At 28.5% G+C, this 24,829-nt stretch overlaps 1 protein-coding gene across 1 annotated transcript in view; it reads right to left on the bottom strand.

Moving 5' to 3' along the window:
* Nucleotides 1-24,829, bottom strand: part of LOC142319066 (transmembrane protein 164) — a 49,661-nt gene that overhangs the window by 9,057 nt on the left and 15,775 nt on the right. Inside the window, exons 3-4 of the mRNA XM_075355925.1 lie at nucleotides 23,455-23,571; nucleotides 12,412-12,490 (exon numbers count right to left, since the gene is read on the bottom strand). Of these exons, the coding sequence (XP_075212040.1) occupies nucleotides 12,412-12,490; nucleotides 23,455-23,571 (196 nt within the window). The remainder of the gene's footprint in view (nucleotides 1-12,411; nucleotides 12,491-23,454; nucleotides 23,572-24,829) is intronic.

Below are 24,829 nucleotides of genomic sequence, written 5' to 3'. Positions count from 1 at the left end.
AATATCTGGTCATGCAACAGGACAATGTCCTTTTGATGTTTTTTTTTATGAAGCTACTAAAAAATATAAGATAGATTTGACAAAATTTATCGCAATATGTAGTGATGGTGTAGAAGCAATAACAGGAAATAACAGTGGATCTCTGAAAAATTTAAAAAGATCTTCATCTTATAACAAAGGCAGAATGGATGCACTGCTTCCTTCAGAGAAATGTTCTTGCTGTAAAAACTAAGCCAGAATTTCTCAAACAAATTCTTTGTAAAGAATAAAACGATAAAGATTAAACTTATAATAAAGATTAAATGGTTAATTTTATTAAAAGTCGACCATTACAAAATAGGTTGTTTGCTTAAATAGACAAAAGAAAAAATCTCTTCTTTTCCATACAGAAGTCAAGATGATTATTGTGTGGGAAAGAGTTAACCAGTTATTCAAATTTGCAAGAATGATTAGTAATATATTTCTAGGGCAAACAAACCCCATTCTCAATGTGTTTACAGAATAATGATCATGTGTAGCTGTCGGCTTACTTAGCTGATGTATTTTCACATTGAATGTGAATTTTCAAGGATGTGATAAAAACATTTTATTAATGACAGACAGAGTTCATGCTTTCATTAAGAAACTTAATATCTGGATTCTTCAAAGTAAAAATTTTCATATGTTTCCACTCACTTCCGATTATAATGAAAAAAATTTGGATGAAGAAGAAACTATTATTTACCACAGTTTGGATAGCATAAAGATGCATTTGTGTGACCTAAAAATTCAGCTGGCGGAGTGTTTCCCAGAAGATAAAAATGATTTCTTGAAGAGATGGGTACTGAATCCATTTAGTGAAAACGTTGTTGCAGATGCTAAGTTACCAGCTAGGATTCACGACCAGCTCATTGAAAGAAATGTCTGCCAATAAAACATTACAATTACGGTTCACATCTGAAGATTTAGATATGTTTTGACTTCCTTGTCAAAGTGAATATGGAAGTTTAGTTAAAGAAGCATTGAAAATATTAATCCCTTTCACCACGTCTTACCTCTTTGAAAATAGTTTTTCATCTATGGTTGCACTGAAAACTTTGTAGCAAATGTCTTTTATCACTTGAAAACAATTTGATTTTGTGTGTTTCTAACATAAATTCACAAATGGAGAAACTTTTAAAGTTGTAGGCTAATTTTGCAACCACCTTTTCATATCACCACAACCCCCAAGTGGAGAAATGCTGCCCTACTCTTTAACAGATCATCACAATTTATATTCTAAACAAAATTTATGGGATGAGTACAATAAAATCTCATTTATAATGACAGATTTTTTTTTTATATCTACTAACACTTTTTTTAACGTATGCAATTTGATGATACGTCTTTAAAGTATAAAAAAATGTCTGACATTGATATATTAAATTAATAAAATAATAAGAGAAAGGAAACATTTTTTTTTCAAAAGAGGGAAGTGTTGCTTTTAAATACTGTACTTACATAATTACTAGGCATTATTTAATTTTAATATAAAAGTATATAAAAAAAGTGTGAGGAATGTTAAGTTAAAAAAAGATGACAAAAATTAAAACTAAGAATCAAAACATATACTTGCAAAGATAACTAAAACCATGGACAACAAAAACCAAATCCATTGAATTAACAAAATTCAAAATCACACTAGGGCAATATTATGAAATCACCTGAAAATAAAATAATACAGTAACTCAAAGTATTTTACTACATAGTCTTAAAAGTTAACAATTTCTGCAAATCTGAACACATGAATGTCATTCAAAGAGTAATCTTTTCGAATATGGCAAAAGAAAAATGTCAGAAAAAATCATCAGTCATTACAGAAATGCTTACTTGAAAACAAATGATTAATATTTTCATGATTCTTGCAGAATAAAACATAAGCAAGCAGGTGTGTATATATATATATTTATTTCTTTATTTATATGTACACATAAAACATCTTTCAACAAACATGATGGAACCCTGACTCATAACAATAAAACAAATGTTACAAAAGCATGATGAAAAACCCATTATGTTTTAATTTTGTTCCTACCAAGTTTTCAGAGTAAAAATTCATTAAAAAAATCAAAAACCAGTTTTCAAAAAGTAGCAGAGAACAAACTTAAAATTTAAGATTTTATGAATAATTTATACAATTTTTTTTTTTAATAAATTGTATGAGCTTTAATTTTTGTCCATAGAAAGGTTTTGGTGATGTAAAAAAAAGTAAACATTACTGATTGGAAGAGAAGGCTTTACTATCTGGAGGAAAACAATTTTTTTCAGTTTATATTACAGCTGGCCAACATAAATTGTTTATTTTATATATATCACTACCATCTGGGTAAAATAGCCAGATCCCCAATTTATTATAGGCAAAATGTGCACCCACTGCATTGAGGGACTTCGAGACATTCCTTTCGAAAATGCATCTCAATTTGTGTGTCTTACTTACTAGCCACCTTTTATTTTATAACTGATTCCTTCTACCAAATGAGCTATATCATTTATATTCTTCAACAACTACAGGCTGATACCTAATTATGGCTACCACCAATTAGGTTTTTTTTATAACACACAATACATTTATTTAGAACATGAAAAATATAAATGGATTTTGGCTAAATGACCAGTGGATCAGTGTTAATAATGTGAGGACTTGTAGAGTAATTCCATTCTTGGAATTTGTGAGGTTTTGAGGGGCAGTTTTTACAGAAGACCTGCTCAGAATTTTGTCTATTGATTTCAGGTTATCTTTAAACAGTTTTGAAAATTTTGTTCTTAATTACTTTTGCGATTTTTATATGTTAAGTGTAGAAGACATTCACTGTGTTTTACAGTTTATAAAATGTGATAAGACTTCAACAAACATTGTCATTAATCAGCATATGGAAATGCTGCAATGAAAAAAAATAGGTAATAAATCTAATACATGGAAAATGAAATTTAGTATCCGTTGTTTATAAATAAATTTCATAATACAAACTTAATGTTATCTAATCACAGGGAAAATTAATCCAGCACTGCTTAATTTAAGAGGCATATTAAAACTAATTTTTTTAAACATGACATAGGCTATGGTATTTTTTCCTTGAATCTTACTTTTTTATTTTCTAAGATGCTACCTCCTAAGAACTTCTGGGTTTTGTATAACTACTGGATTATAAGTGAATGGAGTTTTCCACCTTGATAAAAACTATCTATTAAATTGCATATTAACTACTTAATAAATAACAACAAAATCCGTAACACACTATAGTCACAGAGGAACTACTGCAAAAAGAGATGAAAGCAAAATATTTACAAAAGAAAATACTAATCATGTTTAATTTATGAATAAATATTGCATTAGAAATACATTCACACGTTGATTTCCAAGTTAACTAAATCAAATCAAATAACTTACATTTCTAACCCTAGCTAATTCAAGGATTGTTTTTGACATTACAACATTATTTCTGAGAAAAAGAAATTATAAACTAATTAAAATTGCAAATTACATTTTTATACTATACAAATTACATAAATATTAAGTTGACTATGATGTCAAAGGAAAAAATAAATTTTTACTTTTAGGAGAGCTGTTTTTCAATCTCAATACAATATTCCACTTACAGCATCTGAATAATACACATGAATTTTTTCTAGAATTATAATATGAATAGTTTAATTATGATAAAAAAAAAACTTTCAAATGAATATAGAGCAGTTAAAAATAAGAATTAATGCTTTGTTTTACAGACAACATTTTACATTAGCAATTAAGTGTTTAAGAAAATGTGGCATAAACAATGAGATTGTAAAAACCAAACAAGCAGGTAGGCATGGGTCCCTAAACCCAATGGTTGGTCTAGTGGTGAACTCATCATTGCAAATCAGCTGATTTTTGAAGTTGCAAGAGTTTTAAAGTTGAAATCCTAGTAAAGGTAATTACTTTTTAACGAATCTGAATACTAGATTGTGGATACTGGTGTTCTTTGGTGGTTGGATTTCAATTAACCACACATCTCAGAAATGGTCGGGCTGAGTCTGTATAAAACTACACTTCATTTACATTCATACATATCATCCTCAATCATCCTCTGAAGTAATATCTTACGGTGGTTCCGGAGGCTAAACAGAAAAAGAGAGTTATGGGTTCCTTAAATATGTTCAATTTTAAGAAAGAGATTATCATGAAAAAGGTAAAATAAGAAAATTTCAAGTCTTAAAAAGTTAGAGAGGATGACTATACAATTTCTTTTAACCAACTAACAAATGCAAGCTAACCCAAAAAGAATCATAAACCTAAATAACTACTCTAACAATGCCACTTGTTAATGATGTTGAATTTTAACTGATTTTTTTTGTACTCATAAAAAATGAAGTTAGCATAACAGAAATAAATTACTAAAACCATTTTTAATTATAATTTTCTGGTCAACTAACTAGCTTTCTGTTTGCAAAAAAAAAAAAAAATAGAAAATGAGCTGTCATATGAAACTAAATCTTCAGAACAATGAATATCATTAATTACCATTTGAACAAAGATAATACTGTACACCAGCAAAACTAACAACATTAATACAGTATATACACAAAAACAACTGCATACCAATTTAAAACTGATTTACTACACATAAATACAATACATCAAACATTATTTTTAAGCAACATTAAATGGTTATCATACAATTATATTCATAATTAGAACTTTTAAGTTCAAATCAAACTGGTTCATTAAACTGCAATAAGATGTAAAATTTTAAATTAACTTAGAATTTAACGATTTAAAAGACAAAAATTTCTAAATTTTAAAATAAATTTCATTATTACTCTTAGTAAAAAAGTTTAAACCATATTTTCTTCTCCGATATCTAAAAAAAAACAACAATTTTTAAACAATATTGTTAATTTAAATTAAAGAGGTCTAACAAGATTAACTTTCATAATTTTTCTAGTAGTTACAAAAAATTAATTTCTGACAAAAAAATAAATATTAAACATTCCTTCTAAAAAATTTCACTAATTTAACATTTAACTAAATGTTTTAAAATCCACCCAGTCCTAAATACAGTTTCATCTTTAAACAAAATACTTGGGCACCTCGTATAAAATTCTCAATAGAAGACAATGAGAAGTGGAATAGAATATTGTTAACATTATACTGACAAAGCAATTTATGATTGATTACTCGTACCATTCTAGATGTATACTATATCTTTTATTTAGAATAAATTTCTAAAGAAAACAACTAAATAAATTAGTTATTTTAATCATAATAATGTTCAGCATGTTTAAGAGAAATTACAGACTACTTCAATGAATGGGAGACTTGTCCATAATGTATGGGAAATTCTGAATAATTATACCAGCTAATGCAGCTTATTTAATTTATACCTGTAAGAAGTTATATTCTACGATTATAATAGACCTATGCACATATTACTGCATTAGTTTAAGAATTAACAAATTATTTTTTCTATTAATTTTAACCCAATAGCAAATGGTCAGGAAACAATACCAAGAAAATTACAAATTCAAATTTATAACTTATGCTAAGCTATATTCTGTTAACCTTTGAACTAAAAAATGAAAAAGCACCACCATTAATTACTATTACCCAGACACTCAGGACAGTTCAATAGTAAAACAGCACTTTTAAGTTGTAGAATACTTGAATACTTGAAAATTGTGACAAAATGGATGAAGACTTAGTTCACCAAACTGTTATGCAGAGGAGCATAATGAATCAATTGGAAATTATCAAAATTAAATAACTCATTTTCAAATTAATGGGACACTTTCTTCCAAAGGCCTTTGGGTATTAATTATTGGCTCATTCCTCAGTGGATTATCCAATCGTACTATTGCTTATAGTACTCATCTTAAAAGAGTTAGAAAACCCTTAGTACGTTGAACCAATATTATATTTATTTAATTAGTAAATCATTTTTGTTGAAATTTTCTGTGCGTCATTTTCAAACTGTTTACATGTGCTGCGATCAGATCTTGATTTTTATATACTAGTATAAAATTTATCCTGTTTTTATAGTGATTAGCAAGCTAATTCCATAATTTTGTATGTTTCCTTGAATTTGTGTTAATCTCACCAATGTAATATTTAGTTCAACGACTGCAGTTTAATTTGTATATTCCATGATTTCTTGTTTGTCAGGGTATCAGATTAGTTAGACTATGTTAGTATATTGTCTTGAGCATGTCTGAGTATTATTTGCTTTTTTGTTTGTAGTTTATTAATTAGAAGTTTCTTGTTAAATGTCAGACATTCAGTTGCATATGGAGCTTCCAGACAAATGAGTGTAATGTAGTGACTTAGTTTAGTGTTCACAGATTGATTTCTTACTGGTGTTAATTCCATTTTGTTAATTATTGACCTGAAGGTTTCCTTTTCAGAGATGTTGACTTTAATTATGTATCCAAGGTGTTTAAATATTTTGGTTTTGTTAATTTTCTCATACACCAGTATTGTATTTTGGCAGCTGATTTGATGTTCATCATTAATTGTTTTCTCAAAGGAGATCTGCTTGTTCTTTTGGTAAAGTTAATATTTATTTATTATAATTATTTTATTTTTATTCAGTTACTGCACTTAAGTAAGGTATTATTAGTGAATAAGAATATGCTATATTGTTGTGGTGAAGTGGTTATGATATGTGTATGTGTGTGTGTAGATATTAAATACGTTTGATGGGACTTGCTACATTAGTAGTGATTAGTAACAATAAAAAAATAGGTTATATTTAAGGAGATTACATAGGATTATATTTAAATCTGTTTAATTTGTAAAATCAAAATGACTTATTTTTGATAAAATTATAATTTGATTGCATAATCAAATTAAGTAATTTGGCTTTACATTCAAATGTTAGGGGTTTATTTGTAGTTTTTATTTATCAGGAAATTAGAAGAGTAAAAATAGTCAGATAACATTCTGAAGTAAGTCAATCTTTTAGTTGTAATTTAACAACAGTTATTTTAGCTGTTTTTAATTTTTAATGATTTCTTTTTCTTTATTAAGTTTAACTAAGGAAGTTAAACAATAATAATAGTGCAACTTACAGATTCTTTAAAAGATGAATATGGTAAATATTGTCATATTTCAATACCCTCATGAACATTTAATAACTATATTTATTCAACTGTACACAAGAATTTAATTTTATACCTGCCATGTTTCAGGAACCTGTCAATTCTGATCTGTTATTTTCTAACTAAAGTCCTTTCTTCCATAAAATCTAAAGAAAATGTTCCACTTTCAATTTGTAACCTAAACAATTAACAATCACTGTTTTTCACTGATTTGGTGATTCAGATATAACAAGAAGTTTGAAAAGTCTAAGGTTAAAAGAGATTGTTCTGGCAATTAAACCTTCAGATGAAGCTAAAATCTTCAGTTGGTAAGATATATTTACACTTATTTTATAAGTAAAATTGCATATATTGACTGGGTGACAACCACAGAAATGTTTATGTATATTGTAAAAAATAAAGATTTATTAACAAAATTAATTTAATTAATTAATTATAAACTAAAATTAAATTTTACATTTAAATCTTATAATAAATTTAAAATTCTAAAAATAATGAAAAATGTATTAAAATGATGATAACAATAAGAGTTACACTAAGAAATAATTTAGTTTTGGAATCTAACTTCTGATACCTATTAAATAAATTTTTACAAACTTGACACTATCAGAACACAGTAGTTCAAATTTCAAATAAGAAAAAAGAGACTGATTTTTTATTTTTATTAATTGTACATATAAAATTAACATACAATGATGATATTTAAAAAACCTTTCTAATTAAAAAAAATATAATTTTTCAAAACTATTAATGTACTTAAAACATGTTACTGATAATTATTTTTTTTTACCATTATATCCTAGATTTAAAAATATAATAAAAAAATATGCCAAAATATAATTTTACCAACATTCTGCTTCATTTAAATTAAGTCACAAACAAATACAATTCAATTGGCCTTTTAATATTTTTTACTTCTGTGATAAAATTTACTTTTTGATGCTATAATTACCTTATTGAATGGAACCCCCTTCAATTAAAATGACACAACATATTTAAGGTATAGTATGGAAAACATATATTCCTTGTTATGAACTATTTTATAGTTTTGAAAAAATATATTAAGATAATAATATTACATGAAGAAGATTCATTCCCAAAATGTATAGACCAGTAACACACTCACATGGGCAAGATCACCTTTTCTTAAACTGTATTTCTCAAACTTAATAGATTTTTTAATGCTCATTTTATATATATTCTTGAAATAATTATTAATGAATAAATAATCACCTTGAAACATCACTGCTTTTACTCTAGCCTTCAGGCTTCCATCATACAAGATATTATCCACATTTGCACAAAAACCATCTACAAATGCAAACTAATGTCTGTGCACATGGCACTATATTATTGGAAACAATGGTATATCACTTCTAACCTGCGTTGGGAAGTACTCTACTATATTATATAAACGTAATATATTTTGTGGGCCTACGATAAATTTTGTATGTATGAATTTATATTTTTCTATTTACAGTTGAATATTTCTTTTTAAATTTTAATTAATAGGTTTTTTAAAAAAAAAGGAAAGTTTAAACTAATTTCTAACCAAGATGCATAATGATAAAATTATAGTGGTATCAACTTTTATACTTTGGTGCTGTTTGTAACTATGTGTTGCTGCTACAGTAAATGATGCTAGCTGACTTTTAATTGCTGTAAAGTAGCTTTATTTTTTGTCTAATATTAGTTACTTATAGTTATTCAAATGAATGTCGTGTGATAATTTAAAGATATCTGAAAATTGTTTACCCACACTTTAATTTTAAGATAATCAGTAGAACTTTAAGTTACCAATTTTTTTTCCTGTTTAACCTCTGGGACCATCGTTAGGTATTCCTTCAGAGGATGAGATGAACAATTTTGTAACATGTGTGAAAATGCCATGCCTGACTGAGATTTGAATCCAGGACTTTCAGATGAAAGGTGCTATCACTTGTGCTGCAGACGCTGGCAAGTTAGAAAATTTATTTTTAAACAACTGAACTTTAGTTTTATAAGCTTTTTATAATTGTGCTTTTGATTGTTAAATTGTGGGTTAGTGATCAGTTATCTGGCAAAAATGTTAAAAATTGCCATAATAAACGGAATGCTTATGCTGAATTTAATTTTTAGTGATGATTTATAGCATTTATTATCATATACGATAAAAAAAATAACATGCATATATATATATACACACAATCATGTGTATGTAATACATAGAATTCTATTATTTTAACTTCAAAAGCAGTATTTTAGGGATGAATATAGTAGTATAATATATAGAAAAATAATATGATATTATTTTTAATTAAAATATATTTGTTCCAGTGAATGAGGGATGACTGAAATATGATGCACAACTGTTCATAACTCTTAAATGAAATACGGCATAAAAGTACATTTTAATCGCTAGGAATACTTAATTTTTTCTTCATATCAAAATCTAAAGCTACAGATTTCTCCCAACAGTGAACCAATTTTTTCATTCTGTCAATGAAGAATGTGAACAGTTTTTCCTTGAACCACAAGCTCACTGTGTCTTTCAATTCATCATCTGTCATGAAATGAACACCCTTAATATCCCTCTTTAATTTTGGAAAGAAGAAAAAATCTCAGCATGGCAAATCTGGGGAATATAAAGTGTAAGGTATATATTAAAATTTCAACTTCACAAGATCCTTGGTGGTTGCAAGCGATGTGTGTTATCGAGTATCAACATGTTGCAGAATTACCAGGTCTATGAATTATCAAACACAACACAAGTATCTGCTGTTGTCAAACACAACACAAGTTTTGCGTAAACTGACAGTCGAAACAGCTTCCAATAGTCAGTCTTTTACATGTGTTTGGAAACCCAGAACACTGTCAAGAGAATATTTTATCAGAGGTTTTGAATTTTTTTAATTGTGGAAAACCACAGTACAGGTATTTTATAGTCTGCCATTTTTCTTCTGGATTTAATGATATACCCAAGTTTTATTTTCTAACACAATATTGAAAAGGAAGTCATTTCCCTCATCAAGATAATGTTTCAAAAGTTGTTCACAATATTCCTTTCATTGCTGTTTGTTCTTTTCTATGAGTTTGTGTCGCACTGAAAACAAGGAAACATTACAGCAGCCTTGTACAAAATTATGTGTTCTATTTGTCCTTTTGATGTGCTATCTGGTTATTGATGCATTGTCAAGTGATGTGAATATCACTTGATTTGTCTACTTCCTTTTAGTGCTATCCATTAGTTACACAAATTGGTAGACCGATGCATGGTTCATCCTAAATATTTGCTTTACCAACTTCTATTACATGAAATGTTATTGCCTACCTACTCATAATATCTCAATCAACAGTTTCATCACCATGAATGGCTCTTAGATGACAATCAATTTCAGTAGCATTCACTTTTTTCACTGTTAAAAATTGATTCATTTCAGATGCGGTGACATAACAGACATACTTAACTCTATAACAATTGCAACTTACAGAAAATAAGAGAGCATGGATAAACAAGTTTTTAAATATTAAAAGTAAGAAAATGAAATTACAAGATGGCAGCATTTGTCACTTTGAGCGACATTTTGTTTCTTGCATTACATTCCAGTGTGCATTATATTTCAGTCACTCTTCACAAATCTAATGTTTAGAAAACAGACATACACATACAGCCAAAGAAACATGAAAGCTTTGCACAAAGTTCTAGATACAAAATTCTATTATCCAAACATATATAAACTGAAAAATGTTTATTTTTCAATTTTCTCTACAAACATTTACACAGTATCTCATCAAAATACAGCAAAACTATTTTTTGTGAGCTTTAAAAATGGTTTAACTATAATAAAAAACAAAATTCACACCAAATGTGTTATATATATAAATAAGCATAATATTCAAAATTAAAATGTTAGTGACTTAAATTGAAACTAGTTTCCATTGCCCAAAAATTAGCACAATTACCTAAAAATTAACACATTGTTATGAAATTTTTTTTAATGATAACATATTTAATTTATAAAACTTTTTTCAGATTTTTGTGATAGATAGTGGCAAAAGAGGAGAAATTGAAAGTTGGATGTGTAAAAACCGCAGCAGCCACAAATTCAAGCAAGCTTGGACTGATTACTCATTTACTCATTCAGAACTGAAAGGATTCAACTAAAACCATAAAATTAAAAAAAAAAATGATAAAAATTACAGGTGAAGTAAAATTTCAGATGCATTTTCACATTTTCGAGTCACTAATGCCATGTTCTAATGAACCACGTACACATTTGTAGCTATTGGCAAAAGTGCAGTTCTGAACATAATTGACTTGAGAAATGTTTTACACTTTCTACAAACTGTGCCACATAATAAAAATCTAAATCCAGCATAGCATAGCATATGTGCCATACAGTATCAAACATTTTAACTTTGTTTACAATAATAGTATATTCACTAACAATTATAATATCATCTAAACACAAATAACATGTTTTCATCAAAGTTTGAACCATCATTTAATTCTTTCATTACAAGTAATATATGTCATTAACATCATTCAAGGAGCAAGAAATAAGATGATATAAACAAAGAACAGAAGAGCAAATCATGTACCAATAACACTGTATTCAATTCTGCATTAATTACAGAGAGAAAAAACCAATATATTACTTCTCTCAAAACTATGGTACACATCCAGTAACATTTTAAAAGATTACAGAGCTATTACCTGTAAATAAACATAAAAATTTCTATGTGCACATCAGCTAAGAGTATAAACCTCTCTAAAACAACTGGTGCAGTTGAAAACTGTACAAACCTGCTGATCTATCAGGATCAATTCCCAGTTCAAGAGATGAAATGTAGTTGAGCTTTACATTAGATAAGTAACTCCTTTGCATACTACATGCTATTAACATATAGTACTAAAATCTGTATAATTCATTTTTACCATTGCATGATAAAACTCATAACTCAGGGGTAATCTGAGATTTGAATACTCAATGAACAATCTAATATACATAGAAGTAACCACTGATTGTTATTCTTAAATTTATGTTGCAAAGAAATCAATGCTAAAAGTTCTTATTTGAAGCAATAAAAACTTTAATAAATAAAACAAATATTATTATATAAACAATACTACAAGCAAAAAATAACAAAATCAGCTGAAAAATAACTTTGGGAATCAAGATTCTACTAAAAAAAAAGTAAATAAAATCATAAAAAAGTGAATTACAAAAGAAAAATTAAAAGGAAATAGTAAAGAAAAAATGGTTTAAGTGAACAACAATAACAGCAACAACAGGGTGGGTGGGGAGGCACGGATGTATAATGGGGACCGATACATACCTCCCTGATGTAACAGATACAAAGGTATGATCAACATCATGGTATGCTGGATCCAGTATATCCATGTCTCAAAAGGCAGCTAACATAAGATAAGATAACATAATTACAATTATAAGGTAATTATGATTAATTATTATCATCATTATATAACCAGCCCTAATATTTAAAAAAATTATAATCACATCATGTATAACTACATTAATATAAACCAACAACTTATACGCATTTAGACATTTTATATATATATATATATATATATAAAATTTAAATTTTTCAAAGATTTTTCAACAACCATTTATTTATCTGCATAAATATTCATAAAATATTAAAACAAAAACTGATTTCTATAAGAATTTATAATCAACTAACAGACCAAATAAATATGATAATAAAACTATATTCCAAATTAACATAATTAATGACTTCATAAGCAGGAAGAAGAATAAAATACATCAAGTACATATTATCAAAAAAGAAAATGAAAAATGTTAAGGAACAGAAGCAAAAGTAAAATGTTTTAGGACTCACAATAATATCCATTTTAACCGCTAGTGAAACCACCCCCCAAAAAAAACAATAGAACAAAAGCAAAAAAAAATAAATAAATAAAAAAATCAAGGAAACTGCTATACTTGTTATACAAGAAAGGTTTATACAAAAGTCACTGAATAATATTAATTTTAGCACACAACATTTTTTAAATCATTATCATTTTGTATTAATTGTATAGCATTGACAATGATATTACACTGCGGAACAAAAAAGAATTTTTTTTGTGTCGGGAAGAAAAATATGTGATTCTGATAGTACTTTTTATCCTGAATTCAAATATATTGGTTTTTCCCCAACACGCAAGGTTTCTGAGAGACAGGCATTTACAATTTCAAACATTTTAATACTTTCTGCATTCTTAACCACACAATATCAAACATTTGACTCACCTAGAAAGTAAGAAATGACGATCTTCTGCTATATTTTGCTCGTGGAGCATCCCTCTTGATGGTCCAACAATAATCAGCCAGCATATTAAAATTCCATTTGCCTTGATACCTCTTTTCCATAGCTGAAATCTTCTAATGAAAGTGTTCCACAAGCTAATCGCTTACTGTGCCAAGATTTTCCAGGAAGAAATCTAGGTGTGAGTACAGGAAGTGTACTTTGAGGGCATATTACAAACCCAAATTTTTATAAGATGTTATAAGATCATTGACAACATCACTGTAATTTTCTGCCTTTTGATTTCCCAAAAAAAACTCTGAGTAACATATTTGAATGCTTGCTCAGCTGCTTTCTCCAGTGGATTCAATAGTTCCTCAAACTTTTCATCATGCATTAGTGATCGTATTTGTGAACCCACAAATATTCCTTCTTTAATTTTGGCATCACTAATTTTAGGAAACTTCTGTTTTAAGTACATGAAACCAGGAAATTGACGAAAATTGCCTTGATGAAATTCTTCATTAATCCTAGTTGGATATGTAATGGAGGTAGATACTCATTTTTAGGATTACACAATGGGACATCATGTTTCACATTTTTCTGTCTAGGAATGAGTGATTCGCGTTTACGCCATTATTTTCTAATGAAATGATTTTTTCTGTCCCTACTATACCATTCATATAAAAATCAATAGTACTTTGTGTAACCAAGCTGCAGGCCAAGAATAAGTGCAATTACCTTCAAATTACCATAAATATTCTATTTATACACTACATACTGAAGTTTTTCCAATATAGATTTAAAGTTTTCATATGTTTCTTTCATACTAGCGCCACAGGTAGATGGGAATTTATTGCCATTATGCAGAAGCACTGCTTTTAAACTAACTTTAGACGAATCAATGAACAAGCGCCATTCTGCTGGGTTATCTTTATTACAAAGTGCCTCCATAAAAGAAGAAATGTCATTACAAAACACTAAGCCATTTTCTTCAGACAAATAATCTTTAAATTCAGAATGACAATTACGATAAATACATATCTTTGTATTCTTTTGAAGAAGATTCCATCCTTTTAGCCGAGAAGCAAGCATTTCAGACTGTTTTTTGGATAACTTTAAATTTTGTATGAGACCGTTAAGATTTTTTTGAGTCAGTAAATGAGGCTCAGATAAATTGCTTTGTTCAAAAGTTGTATCACCAGAATCTGTTTCGTTTTCTTCCTTACTTCCATCAGACTCTGAACTCTCTTCATCTAATGTCACATGTCTGGAGGCTTTGGTATGGGCAATTCTTTGCAGTGTGGAACTGGTCTCATTGCAGACTGCAATTTAGGGTACACCATTGAATGTTTTGATCTTGATGTAATCCCTTTAATGTTTGTTAAGCAGAAATAACAGTCAGAAGAGTGATCTTTAGATTCCCTCCAAATCATTGGATTAGCAAATGGCATGTGGTGTGTGCCATTTTTTCAAGTAGTGAGAAACCTAGAGCATGATAAATAACATATATGTAGGGCCCAGGTCCTTTTTTGGTCTGTGACTTTACACCCAAAATGGAGTTCATAGCACTTTTTTACTAATGTAGTAAGGTTTCCCTTTTGGGACTTGAGCATCCACATACACCACATACATAACAAAAACTGTTAGGATGATTTAAACAAACTCTACGTATTTTGTAACTAACGACTAATTAAAATAAATAAAGTTGTAAGTATGTAATACACAATATAATTCAGACACACAAAGCACTCACAATGACGTGTTTACTGGTTCACTACTACCTGACAACTGGCATCCCTCTGATGAATGTGTGCTTTACTAGATCATGCTGTACATGTCTATACACATCTGAACCTGTACAACAATAGCAATGCTATCCTTTGAGTTAGCTCATTTGGTTCCATCATATTTACAATACTCTAGGAGCTTTTACTTGACAATGGACAAATGGGCGAAAAAACATTTTAAAATATTTAAAAAAATTAAAATAACAAAAAACTGTTGGTGATGGAGAAATTCCGAATACACATTTGAAAACAGGATAAAAAACTGCATTAAGTACATCTATTGGATCTCGTGAGACAAAAATCATGTTGACCAGTGTTATTAAAGATTTACATGATGGTTAAATCTGGAAAGAAAGAAAAAAGAAATAATATTCTTGACAAGATTACATGTGCATAGAAAAAATTAAATGAACACCTCTAATGTAGATAAATAAATGTATATTTTCAGTTTTATACCTGCTTGCAGCTGTACTGCTTCATTTGTTGACAACAAAAGATCATTCCAATTTCCTCAACAGAATCCTAAATTAGACTCATTTAAAATACACAAGATAGGAGTAGTTTGGCACTTAGCAGCACAATCACATTCTGTACTAGATTTTTTATTTTACCTAACCATTGATTCTATACTATTTCTATGGCCTGTTTGTATTCAGTTCAATATTGCCAAAGTTTTCAAATCTATCCCAATAATTATATTTAAGCTCCAAATAATGCACACTTCAGGTTTGGTAATTAAATTTACAAACCAAACAAGTAGCTCAACAAGTGATGTAGTATAATCCTGGTTAGCAATGAATATTAATATAAGGGTATAAATCTCATGATGCCATGTAACAAATAATGAAGTGTTACACTGTACTGCTGATTATCAATGACCTTTGTTTCTAACATGTTTAGCCAGACAAGAACATAATATACAACACTTCAATGCTAAACCTCTGGTGTGTGGATGCTGTGATTCCCAACTTGTAACACATTAGCCTATGTAAAATGCAGTTTCAGGTCCTTAGCTTCCCAGTTTTTTTTTTTTTTTTGGTATTTTTTTACAAAAGCATGAAATCAAAGATCACTCCGAGATACTTTGGAAATATGTTATGCTGAAGTCTACTACTACAGTATGTTACCTTTATTTTATCAGAAAGTTTATCTGTTAACTAAATTATAAAACTTTGTTTTGTTAAAATCTTGAATATTTTCAATGGTTCCCTAAAACTGGCAGGCCATCTGTCAGCATTGCAACAGATATTCCCATTTGTTTCTGTATTAATATTCTAGTTAACACAAATAATCAGAATAGAAAAACTTTCATGCTGCAGTTTTTGGAAAATTAGACATACAAAAACTGAACATAAAAACATATCCTTAGGATAGTCCAGTATATAATTTCCTTCATGATAATTATGTAAATTATACATCTTCAAATATCAAAATTATGGCCGTGTTAATTCTCAGAAACTAAATTTTGGTGAGACTATGTTCTATTAGTTAACATCTTAAGCATTTTATTATGAATAGAACACACAAGATTTTAAACATAATCTGAATAAACGGTTATGACACAAATCATCAAATTTCCCATAACAGGAATAGTTTATTTTAAAGAGATAATTCTGCGTTTGATTTTGTCCTTATACTTATTAATACAACAAAGGCTTTACCTACCCTACTTACTTATACAACTTACTTATGCATTTATAAAGCTGCACTGTTGAAAAAAAATTGCACGTCATACTAGTAGTAAAGGGATAAAATCTGACATAAAATTATTCATTGAATATCTGTTTTTTTTTAATTTGAGTGTTAACTCATCTTAACAATTTTTGCCATTAATATTATTATACAACTTATATTGAAATTGAACAGGGCATGTCAGTGTAGCGAGAAAATTTAAAAGCTTGGTTATTCATTTGACATTTGGGTAAGGGTGCTGAAGTTGATGATATACAACCAGTCATTTAATGCTTTTTAGTATGAGTAAACATGTTACAGTGTTTAGGTGCACATCACATTGTGCTTATTGTGTTAAATCGTTTTATAAAAATAGTGACTCTGTGGCAAATGTACAAATTTTATTTTGCAAGTGGTTCAATGCTTCATGGGCAGTTACCATTTGTTCAAGCAATTAACTTATAAGTTAAAAAGTTTGAGGAAACTGGGTTCATATTAAATTTAAAATGTAAAGTTGCAGCAAAGTGTTTAAATGCCAGAAAACAGTGACAAAATTCAAACTGTCATAACATACAACCCAAAACATTCTGTGATTAAACATGCATTAGCATTGAATATCAGTGAACCATATGTTGAATCGTGTACTTAAGTTTTCACTCCTATAAAATTATAATCGTTCAGAATTAAAAGGTGCTTTAGTTACTCACATGATTTTTATGAAGAAATAAAGCATTTGAAAGGTGATGAAAACTTAATCCACCATATGTTTGTCAGATGATGTTCACTTTCACCGGAACTACATAAATAAGCAGAATATTCAATATTGGAGCACTGAAAAACCCCCTTCAGTCACATGAGAAACTGTTGCATAGTGTGATGTGTACTTTTGTCATCTGGCATTTATTGGAAAATTATTTTTTAAAGATGATCGAGGAAACACAACATTCCCTTACGGTAGTGCATTACACATGGATGGTCAACATTTTTTTGAGGCGAGAAATAATTCAATTTCCACAAATTCAAGAGAACTCTTTCTGAACCATATCATATCCAAACATGTGGACATTGTTTCGCTGGCTAGATCTCCTGATTTGTCCACATGTAACTTTTGTCTTTGGGATTTGCTCAAGAGAAAGGTATATGTCAAGTGACTAAAAATTAATGGAACTAAAATTAAAAACTCAAAAAGAAGTTATATTACACTGGCCATGTTATGTGGAGTAAAGGAAAATTTTTGATTAAGACAACACTGCATAGATTATGTACTGTTATCTATGCACAACAGTGCATAAATTAATGCTTGACAGGTGGGCATAGATGCCACCTGTCAAGCGTTATTTTTAAAAAATAAAATGGCAGGTCTTACTTAACAGAAAACTACAGAAACATTCATATTAAAACAAAAGATTATTTAAATACAGAAGTTTTAAATTTTCTCACTTCACTTTTATCATGTATTTGGAAAGAGAACTGTCATTTTATTGGCAATAAAAAGCTCAGAATTTAACTAATGAAAACAAAATTAAAAAAAAAAAATTATATAGCTTTTAACAAAATTAATAATATAAGTTAATGTATCTGTGATTTTGAACTTCAAAAAGGTATAACTTACAGGTTTATTAACTTTGTAGAGAAAGTAGATTCAAACATGTGTGCCAGATTTTATTAAAATAAATCAATTTGTCCTTGAGGTAAAAGTTCCCATAAAAGAAAAAAATTTGACAGACAGAAACTGCTCCCAGACCTATTCAATTATGTGAACTTTCCTTCTTGTACTGTTGCAAAACATACTAATGAAATATTGGTTGACCTTCTTTACACAACCTGTATATAAAATATCTGTCAATGTACTGAATAAATTAAAATAATAGATAAAAAAAAATTAGATATTAATTTATAAGATTTATACCATACACATTATTTTCTAACACAAATTAGATGAAATGTCCAGAATAATTCTTTAAACTTCATTTGTAATTATTACTTTTTATTACTGTAGATTGACAGTAATTTTTAATTTACCCACTGATAAATCTACAGCAATTTTATAACTTCTAATACACAAAATTTGTTAAGCTTGATTGGTATTCAGTTTCATCTAATAACCAACGAGTGGGTATCACAAAAATCAAAATAAAATTTGCCTAAGTAAAAAAGTGATAAGAGTGTAAATGTGTGTTTGTTTGTTTTGGTGCTATTTTACTTAATACATCTGGAGTGAGTGAATAAGTTCATGAAACTCAGTTCATTGATTTGTGAATATAGGGTTGTGATGCTATTAAATTCTTATGAAAATCAAACAAGGACGGGTTAGTTACTCTTTAACCCACGGTGGGCTATAGGTGAAAGTGTAAATAAATACTCCCTAAACACCGAGTTTCATAAATCTTTTTTTAATATTAGTTTCATTTACCTTCACATAAATTGTATATTCTGCCAATTAAAACTATCAGTCTGGAATGTTTTCATTATTTTTCTCTAAACAAGGTTTTACAAAGTGGGAACATCATTCAACCCTACTTTAAGGTAATCAGCATTACAACTTAAGTTTTACATACTTTTCACTGCTGTAACCTATACACTTTCTAAAATTATTTTTCTCTTGACAAGACATTATCAGGGCAACAGCTTTTCATCATTATTATAGAGACGGAAAAATGTATCTTCATACTTCAAAATAGCAATTCAATAGATTTCTCAATGTTTACTATTTCAACTAATCAACTTTCTTTTTTCCCCTCTGAATAAGGAATTATAAGATTCCAAAAGTCACTTTTTATTAGTGGGCTAGAGGTAAAAATGTTGAATTTTCTTATGTTTTGTTAAAAGTACAATTAAGAATTTGCAAGTTTTACAAATAACTTAAGAAAGAGAGACTTTATTACTAAGTTAAAGTTTTGATAATTTTTTTGTAAATATTTATCAGCTTGACAAATTATTCTAGACTTTTTTATTATTTTTCAATAGATAAAAAAATAAAAAAGATTGTATGTAAGGAAAATAATAATTCAATGTTGATTTTAAGCTCTATGCAAATGCCAGGTAACTACAGCAACAATCTTGTTATCTTTTTTTTACTAAGGCAAAGGTCTGGTCAAATGGGGATTGCAGCCAACATAATTTAAAACTGCTGATCTTAAATTGGGAACTGATTTATAAAACCTGCATTCAATTTTCAAATTTTATTTTTACCTACCAGATGCTACTCGTTGATACATCCCACATGTTGTAGAACCATCAGGTTGCTTACTATATTGTACTTAATTCTATTAACAAAATAATAGTAAACATAATAATTACTTGCATTTCATATTAGAAAAAAATGTGTAAGCAGTACCCAATCTTTTAAATAGTACCCAAAAGTTTTTAAATCAAGCAGGATAAAATTTTAAAAAATATATATTCCAATATCTCACAAAAGAAAACAGTATCAAACTAAAAAAAATCACCAAAAAAAACTAATTTTTAAAATATAATTAACACTAACTCAAATATAGAGTAAAAAGAAAACAGATATATAGAAAAGATTTTATAATTCACAAACCACAAGCCTTTTAAGTACCAGAAATTCAGGAAAAAGTGATCATTTTTCAATTTCTGTACCTTAAAATCTTTACACAGTATACATAAATAAAATGTTAAGTCAATATCATATTACACTTGAGATCACATAATAGTATTATTTAACACAGATACCCACAAGTAAGGACAAATAAATTTTAAACAACACAATCATTCACTAATAAATAAGATATAATATCTTAACATAATTACACTCACATACATACATTTTGGTTTTAATATTTACAAACATAAATGAATGAAGACTACTAGATAATGAATTAGAAGAAAAACAATAATAAATATGAATTTGTTAAGCCAAGTGAAATCTAATATTAATAAAATCGCTGAATGCTGGGAACTTGGTCATACAATCCTTGATTGTTACATTACCTTGGACACAGCACTGAGTTTTTAAAAAGTTTAATCAAATAATACCTACTAACGTTACAGAAACACCTACAAAACTAATAATTAATAAAAAGGTGTTACCTTTTTATTAATGAATTTCTTATCACCTGGTTGTAGCATCCAAAATTACTAAAAAATTATAATATAAACTTCATTTAAATATATATGGAATTTTAAATTTCAATGTAATTAGTTTGTAGGAAGGATGTTAATATATTTTAACAGTACAAGTTAGAAATTACAAGTGTAAATAGGATGTCTACCAAAAGTACCATACAATCTAAAACTCCTTGTAATGAAATCTGTAGTAATAAAAAAAAAAAAAAAACAGTTACAAAACTTGTACTTAGAACAGTTGGCATTATAATTAATAACACCACCTAACATTTTAAGAATTACAATTAATTTATGGAATGTTTTCACTTTTCCCATAACTACAATTCCATAATTATTTCTTATTAATTAATGGTTTACTTTAACATTTCTACCAAATAAGAACCTGAAACCTCATTCAACTGAAGAAGTGCCACTTACATTTCTTAAAAATTTGACATTCTTCTAAAAACCATACCTGCAGGAAAGCCCACAAAAAATAGTACTTAATATGTCACGAGTTATTTGGCAAGTATAAAGAGTATTTTTTTAAAGTAAGTCTGTTTTAAATTTTTCATCAATATATGCAATGTAAACAAATGCTGTTTGTTTAGTTCAACTATTTCAATCAATAGCAGTTGTTAGCAACAATAGTTTAGTCATTTTGTTGTTAGTTGTTTATATTCATCAATTTATAACAAGTGCAACAACTGTGATCACCCAAGTGTGAAGTATGAAGAGTAATATGATTTTTTTCATGGTGAAAAACAATTCTGTGGCTGAAATTCACAGGCATATTTATTATGCTATGTACGCATTATGAGTGATGGTAAAGTTATGGCAATGGTGCTGTTTATTTCAAAAAGGGCAAACGAATGTTCATAATGAAAAAAATAGCAGCTTGCCATCTATGATAACAGATCAGCTGATTGAAAAAGTTGATAAAAATATTCTAGAAAATTGGCACTTCACTGCTGTTACAATTATCGCTGATGTTTCTTAATCTTTGATTGAATACTCAATCAATAACTACAACCTTGACTGAAAAATTGGGTAATAAAAAACTGTGCCAGATGGGTGCTGAAGATGTTAACTGACACACACACAGGCAGCAAACTTTCTTGAAGAGGGAAAGAAGAAGCTAGTAAAACGCTATGAAAAATGTGTTTAAGATGAAGGCAGAATTGTAGAAAAGTAATAAATAAATGAAGTTTTTATGTGTAAGTAACATACTCATATTTTTGCCAAAATAGACCTTGGTTTTGTTTTTATTTCAAAATAGACCTGACTTCAAAAAGAAACCTTGCAGTAAGCATCATGTTGCAGTTAAGTGGGCACACTTCTCCAGAGATTAACAGGTGATAGAAAAATTATCTTACACATAAAATTAATTTTTACAAAGTATTTTATAATGAAAATGCTTAATAATAATTGGAAAAAAGTAAATTCATGAAATGGTATGTGATGCCGTTACCAGACAACAGTCTTTTTCCAAGAACAACACAGTTATGTTTCTTCCATTCTATCTAGCTGGGTAAACCTTTAATTTTCTAAACAAGAAGATTCTGAAACAGGAGTCATTTTGACACCACTTAAGAATCTATGAGGCTATATTATAGGTAGTGCTTGATACTTACGCAAGAATATTTACAGAGAACAGCAATAGAAGTAATGAGACTGTTGTATCCATATCCATTTAAACTACTTGAGGGAGATAATGGTAAACAAACACTATAACTTTTTTCACAGCACAAAACCAGAATATTTAAAATTACACAAAATTTTTAATTAGTTTTTGAGGACTTCTCACATCACAGGGAACTGTGATCAACGGGATTTAATTAAATGACAATACTGCAAGATAGGTTGATCCTATTTTCGAGTGCCACAAACTACCCAAGTATAACTGAACTAATAGACAGTTGAGTATTATAAGAAACAACAACAAACATTTCTTCACAAATATGCAAATTATTTTTTTAAAAATTCATTAAAGTACAGATAATATGCACAAGTTATGTATATATATGTGGTAAAGATACCACTTCACAATATCCTCAAAACTAATATGAAGATAAAAAATGTAATAAAGTGAGAATTAAGTTACACAATAAATATAATGTAAATTCTTGAATAATACAAACTAAATAATTATTTTTATTCTTTAATAAAATAAACTTTCCAAAAATTAGATTTTTTACATTACGGATTGATTGTAACTACTTCTACAACAAAAATGAGTTTTTCATTAAATAAAAGAGAACTAAATCAATAATTTACAATAAGACCGATGAGCAATGAGAAGCTGGAATCTTAAAACAAAATTTAAACAAGTTTGAATTCAATTCATACCAGAATTTTTACAAAGTAGATGATTTCTTCATCTGCTGGCTGAAACAAAATCTTAACTCAAGTCCAATTGAGTTAGTTAGGCAAGTTATAGTCTATAATAATACCCCTGCTTTTTTAAATTATATAATGCAATATATAACCTACCGTCTACAGGATAAATTAACTTAAACTTATATATTTATTTTTCTAACCAACTTACAAGGTATACAATTATTCAAAGGTTACTTACATTTAAAGCATCCAATTCTGGAAAAGCAAGGGCTAAGATTGCTCCATTCATGCAGTTCAAGTGAAATCGAAATACAACTGCCACAGTTTTACTTGGTTTTGAGGCTAATAAGTAAATCTGAAATGATCAGAAATATTCAATAAATTAATTTTAAATTAAATAAATTGTTAAGATAGGATAATTCAATAATTTCAAATTCAATATTATTGAAATTTTTTCTAAACAGAGTCGACAATCAGACAAGGCTTAACGAAAGTTTGGTTTCTAATTAATCCCATCAAAAAAATAGACATAATGGACAATGGTCAATTTTATCTGTATCCTTAGGTCCTACCGGGGACTTCAATCTTGCTTACATAAATATATCAATATTCTTCTATCACCAGAGCATGTGGCTCCTCCCGTGATTAGAGTTGGTTCTTCAGCCTGACCATCACACTTACTGTTTTCATCTCAATCATCATATCTACGTTCCTTCTTCAATCTCTCAAGAGTAACACCTTATCACAGGACCCTCATCTCATCTCATCATTTATCTGAGTCTAATATTCATTTTCAATAACAGGGTTATACATAACAACTTCCTAACTTCCTCATAAACATCCTTGGTCAATTTCTAAACTACAGCAGGGTTTGCACAACAGCCTATTCATTTATTAGCTTATCATGCAATAGATATTTATAGTTATGTTACAGCTATATAATAGCCATTGAAAATTCAATTAAATTATTGTTTGAATTCAATTGGGATAGTTTCTTGTTTCAATGAATGGAAAAGTATTTTGGTCAATCATCTACAATATTTAGTAAATGTTCATTTATAATGTTAACTGAAACATATATGAGAGGTTATCTCTAAAGTAAAGACTGTTTCATTGTAAAAAAATTTATTCTGAAAACTTTATAAATATGTTTTATTTCTCTGTGTAAATATGAAACCAGAATTTGCCCATAGATGGCCCTAGCTGTCAATGTAGTTACCGTCAAACCACACCATTGGTGCCATTTTACTTCTTTGACAGCTGGCAAAGATTTTCAACTCACAGCAATACAAGTTTCCATAGAACAGCATAGTTTTAATTAGCGTTAAACATGTTGTTTTGTATCTACAAACTATGATTTGCAGACAGCACTGATTTTCTGTTAACAATTAAAGAAAACTGCTGCAGAATCGCATCGAATGCTTGTTGAAGTTTACAGTGAGCATGCTCTTGGTAAATTACAGTGCTTTAGGTGGTTTAAAAAAAAAATGAAACATGGCAATTCTGAAATGCTGCTTGCCAGGTACAAAAGAAAGAAATTTCTCCATCGAATTGTGACAGGTGATGAATATATAGGTGGATATATCTAGAGAATCTTAAGCGTAAAAATTCTT

This window comes from Lycorma delicatula, chromosome 2, assembly GCF_047948215.1.
Source record: "Lycorma delicatula isolate Av1 chromosome 2, ASM4794821v1, whole genome shotgun sequence".
NCBI lineage: Eukaryota > Metazoa > Arthropoda > Insecta > Hemiptera > Fulgoridae > Lycorma > Lycorma delicatula.
Note: the sequence above shows the minus strand (reverse complement) of the source record. Positions and strands in the feature narration are given on the sequence as shown.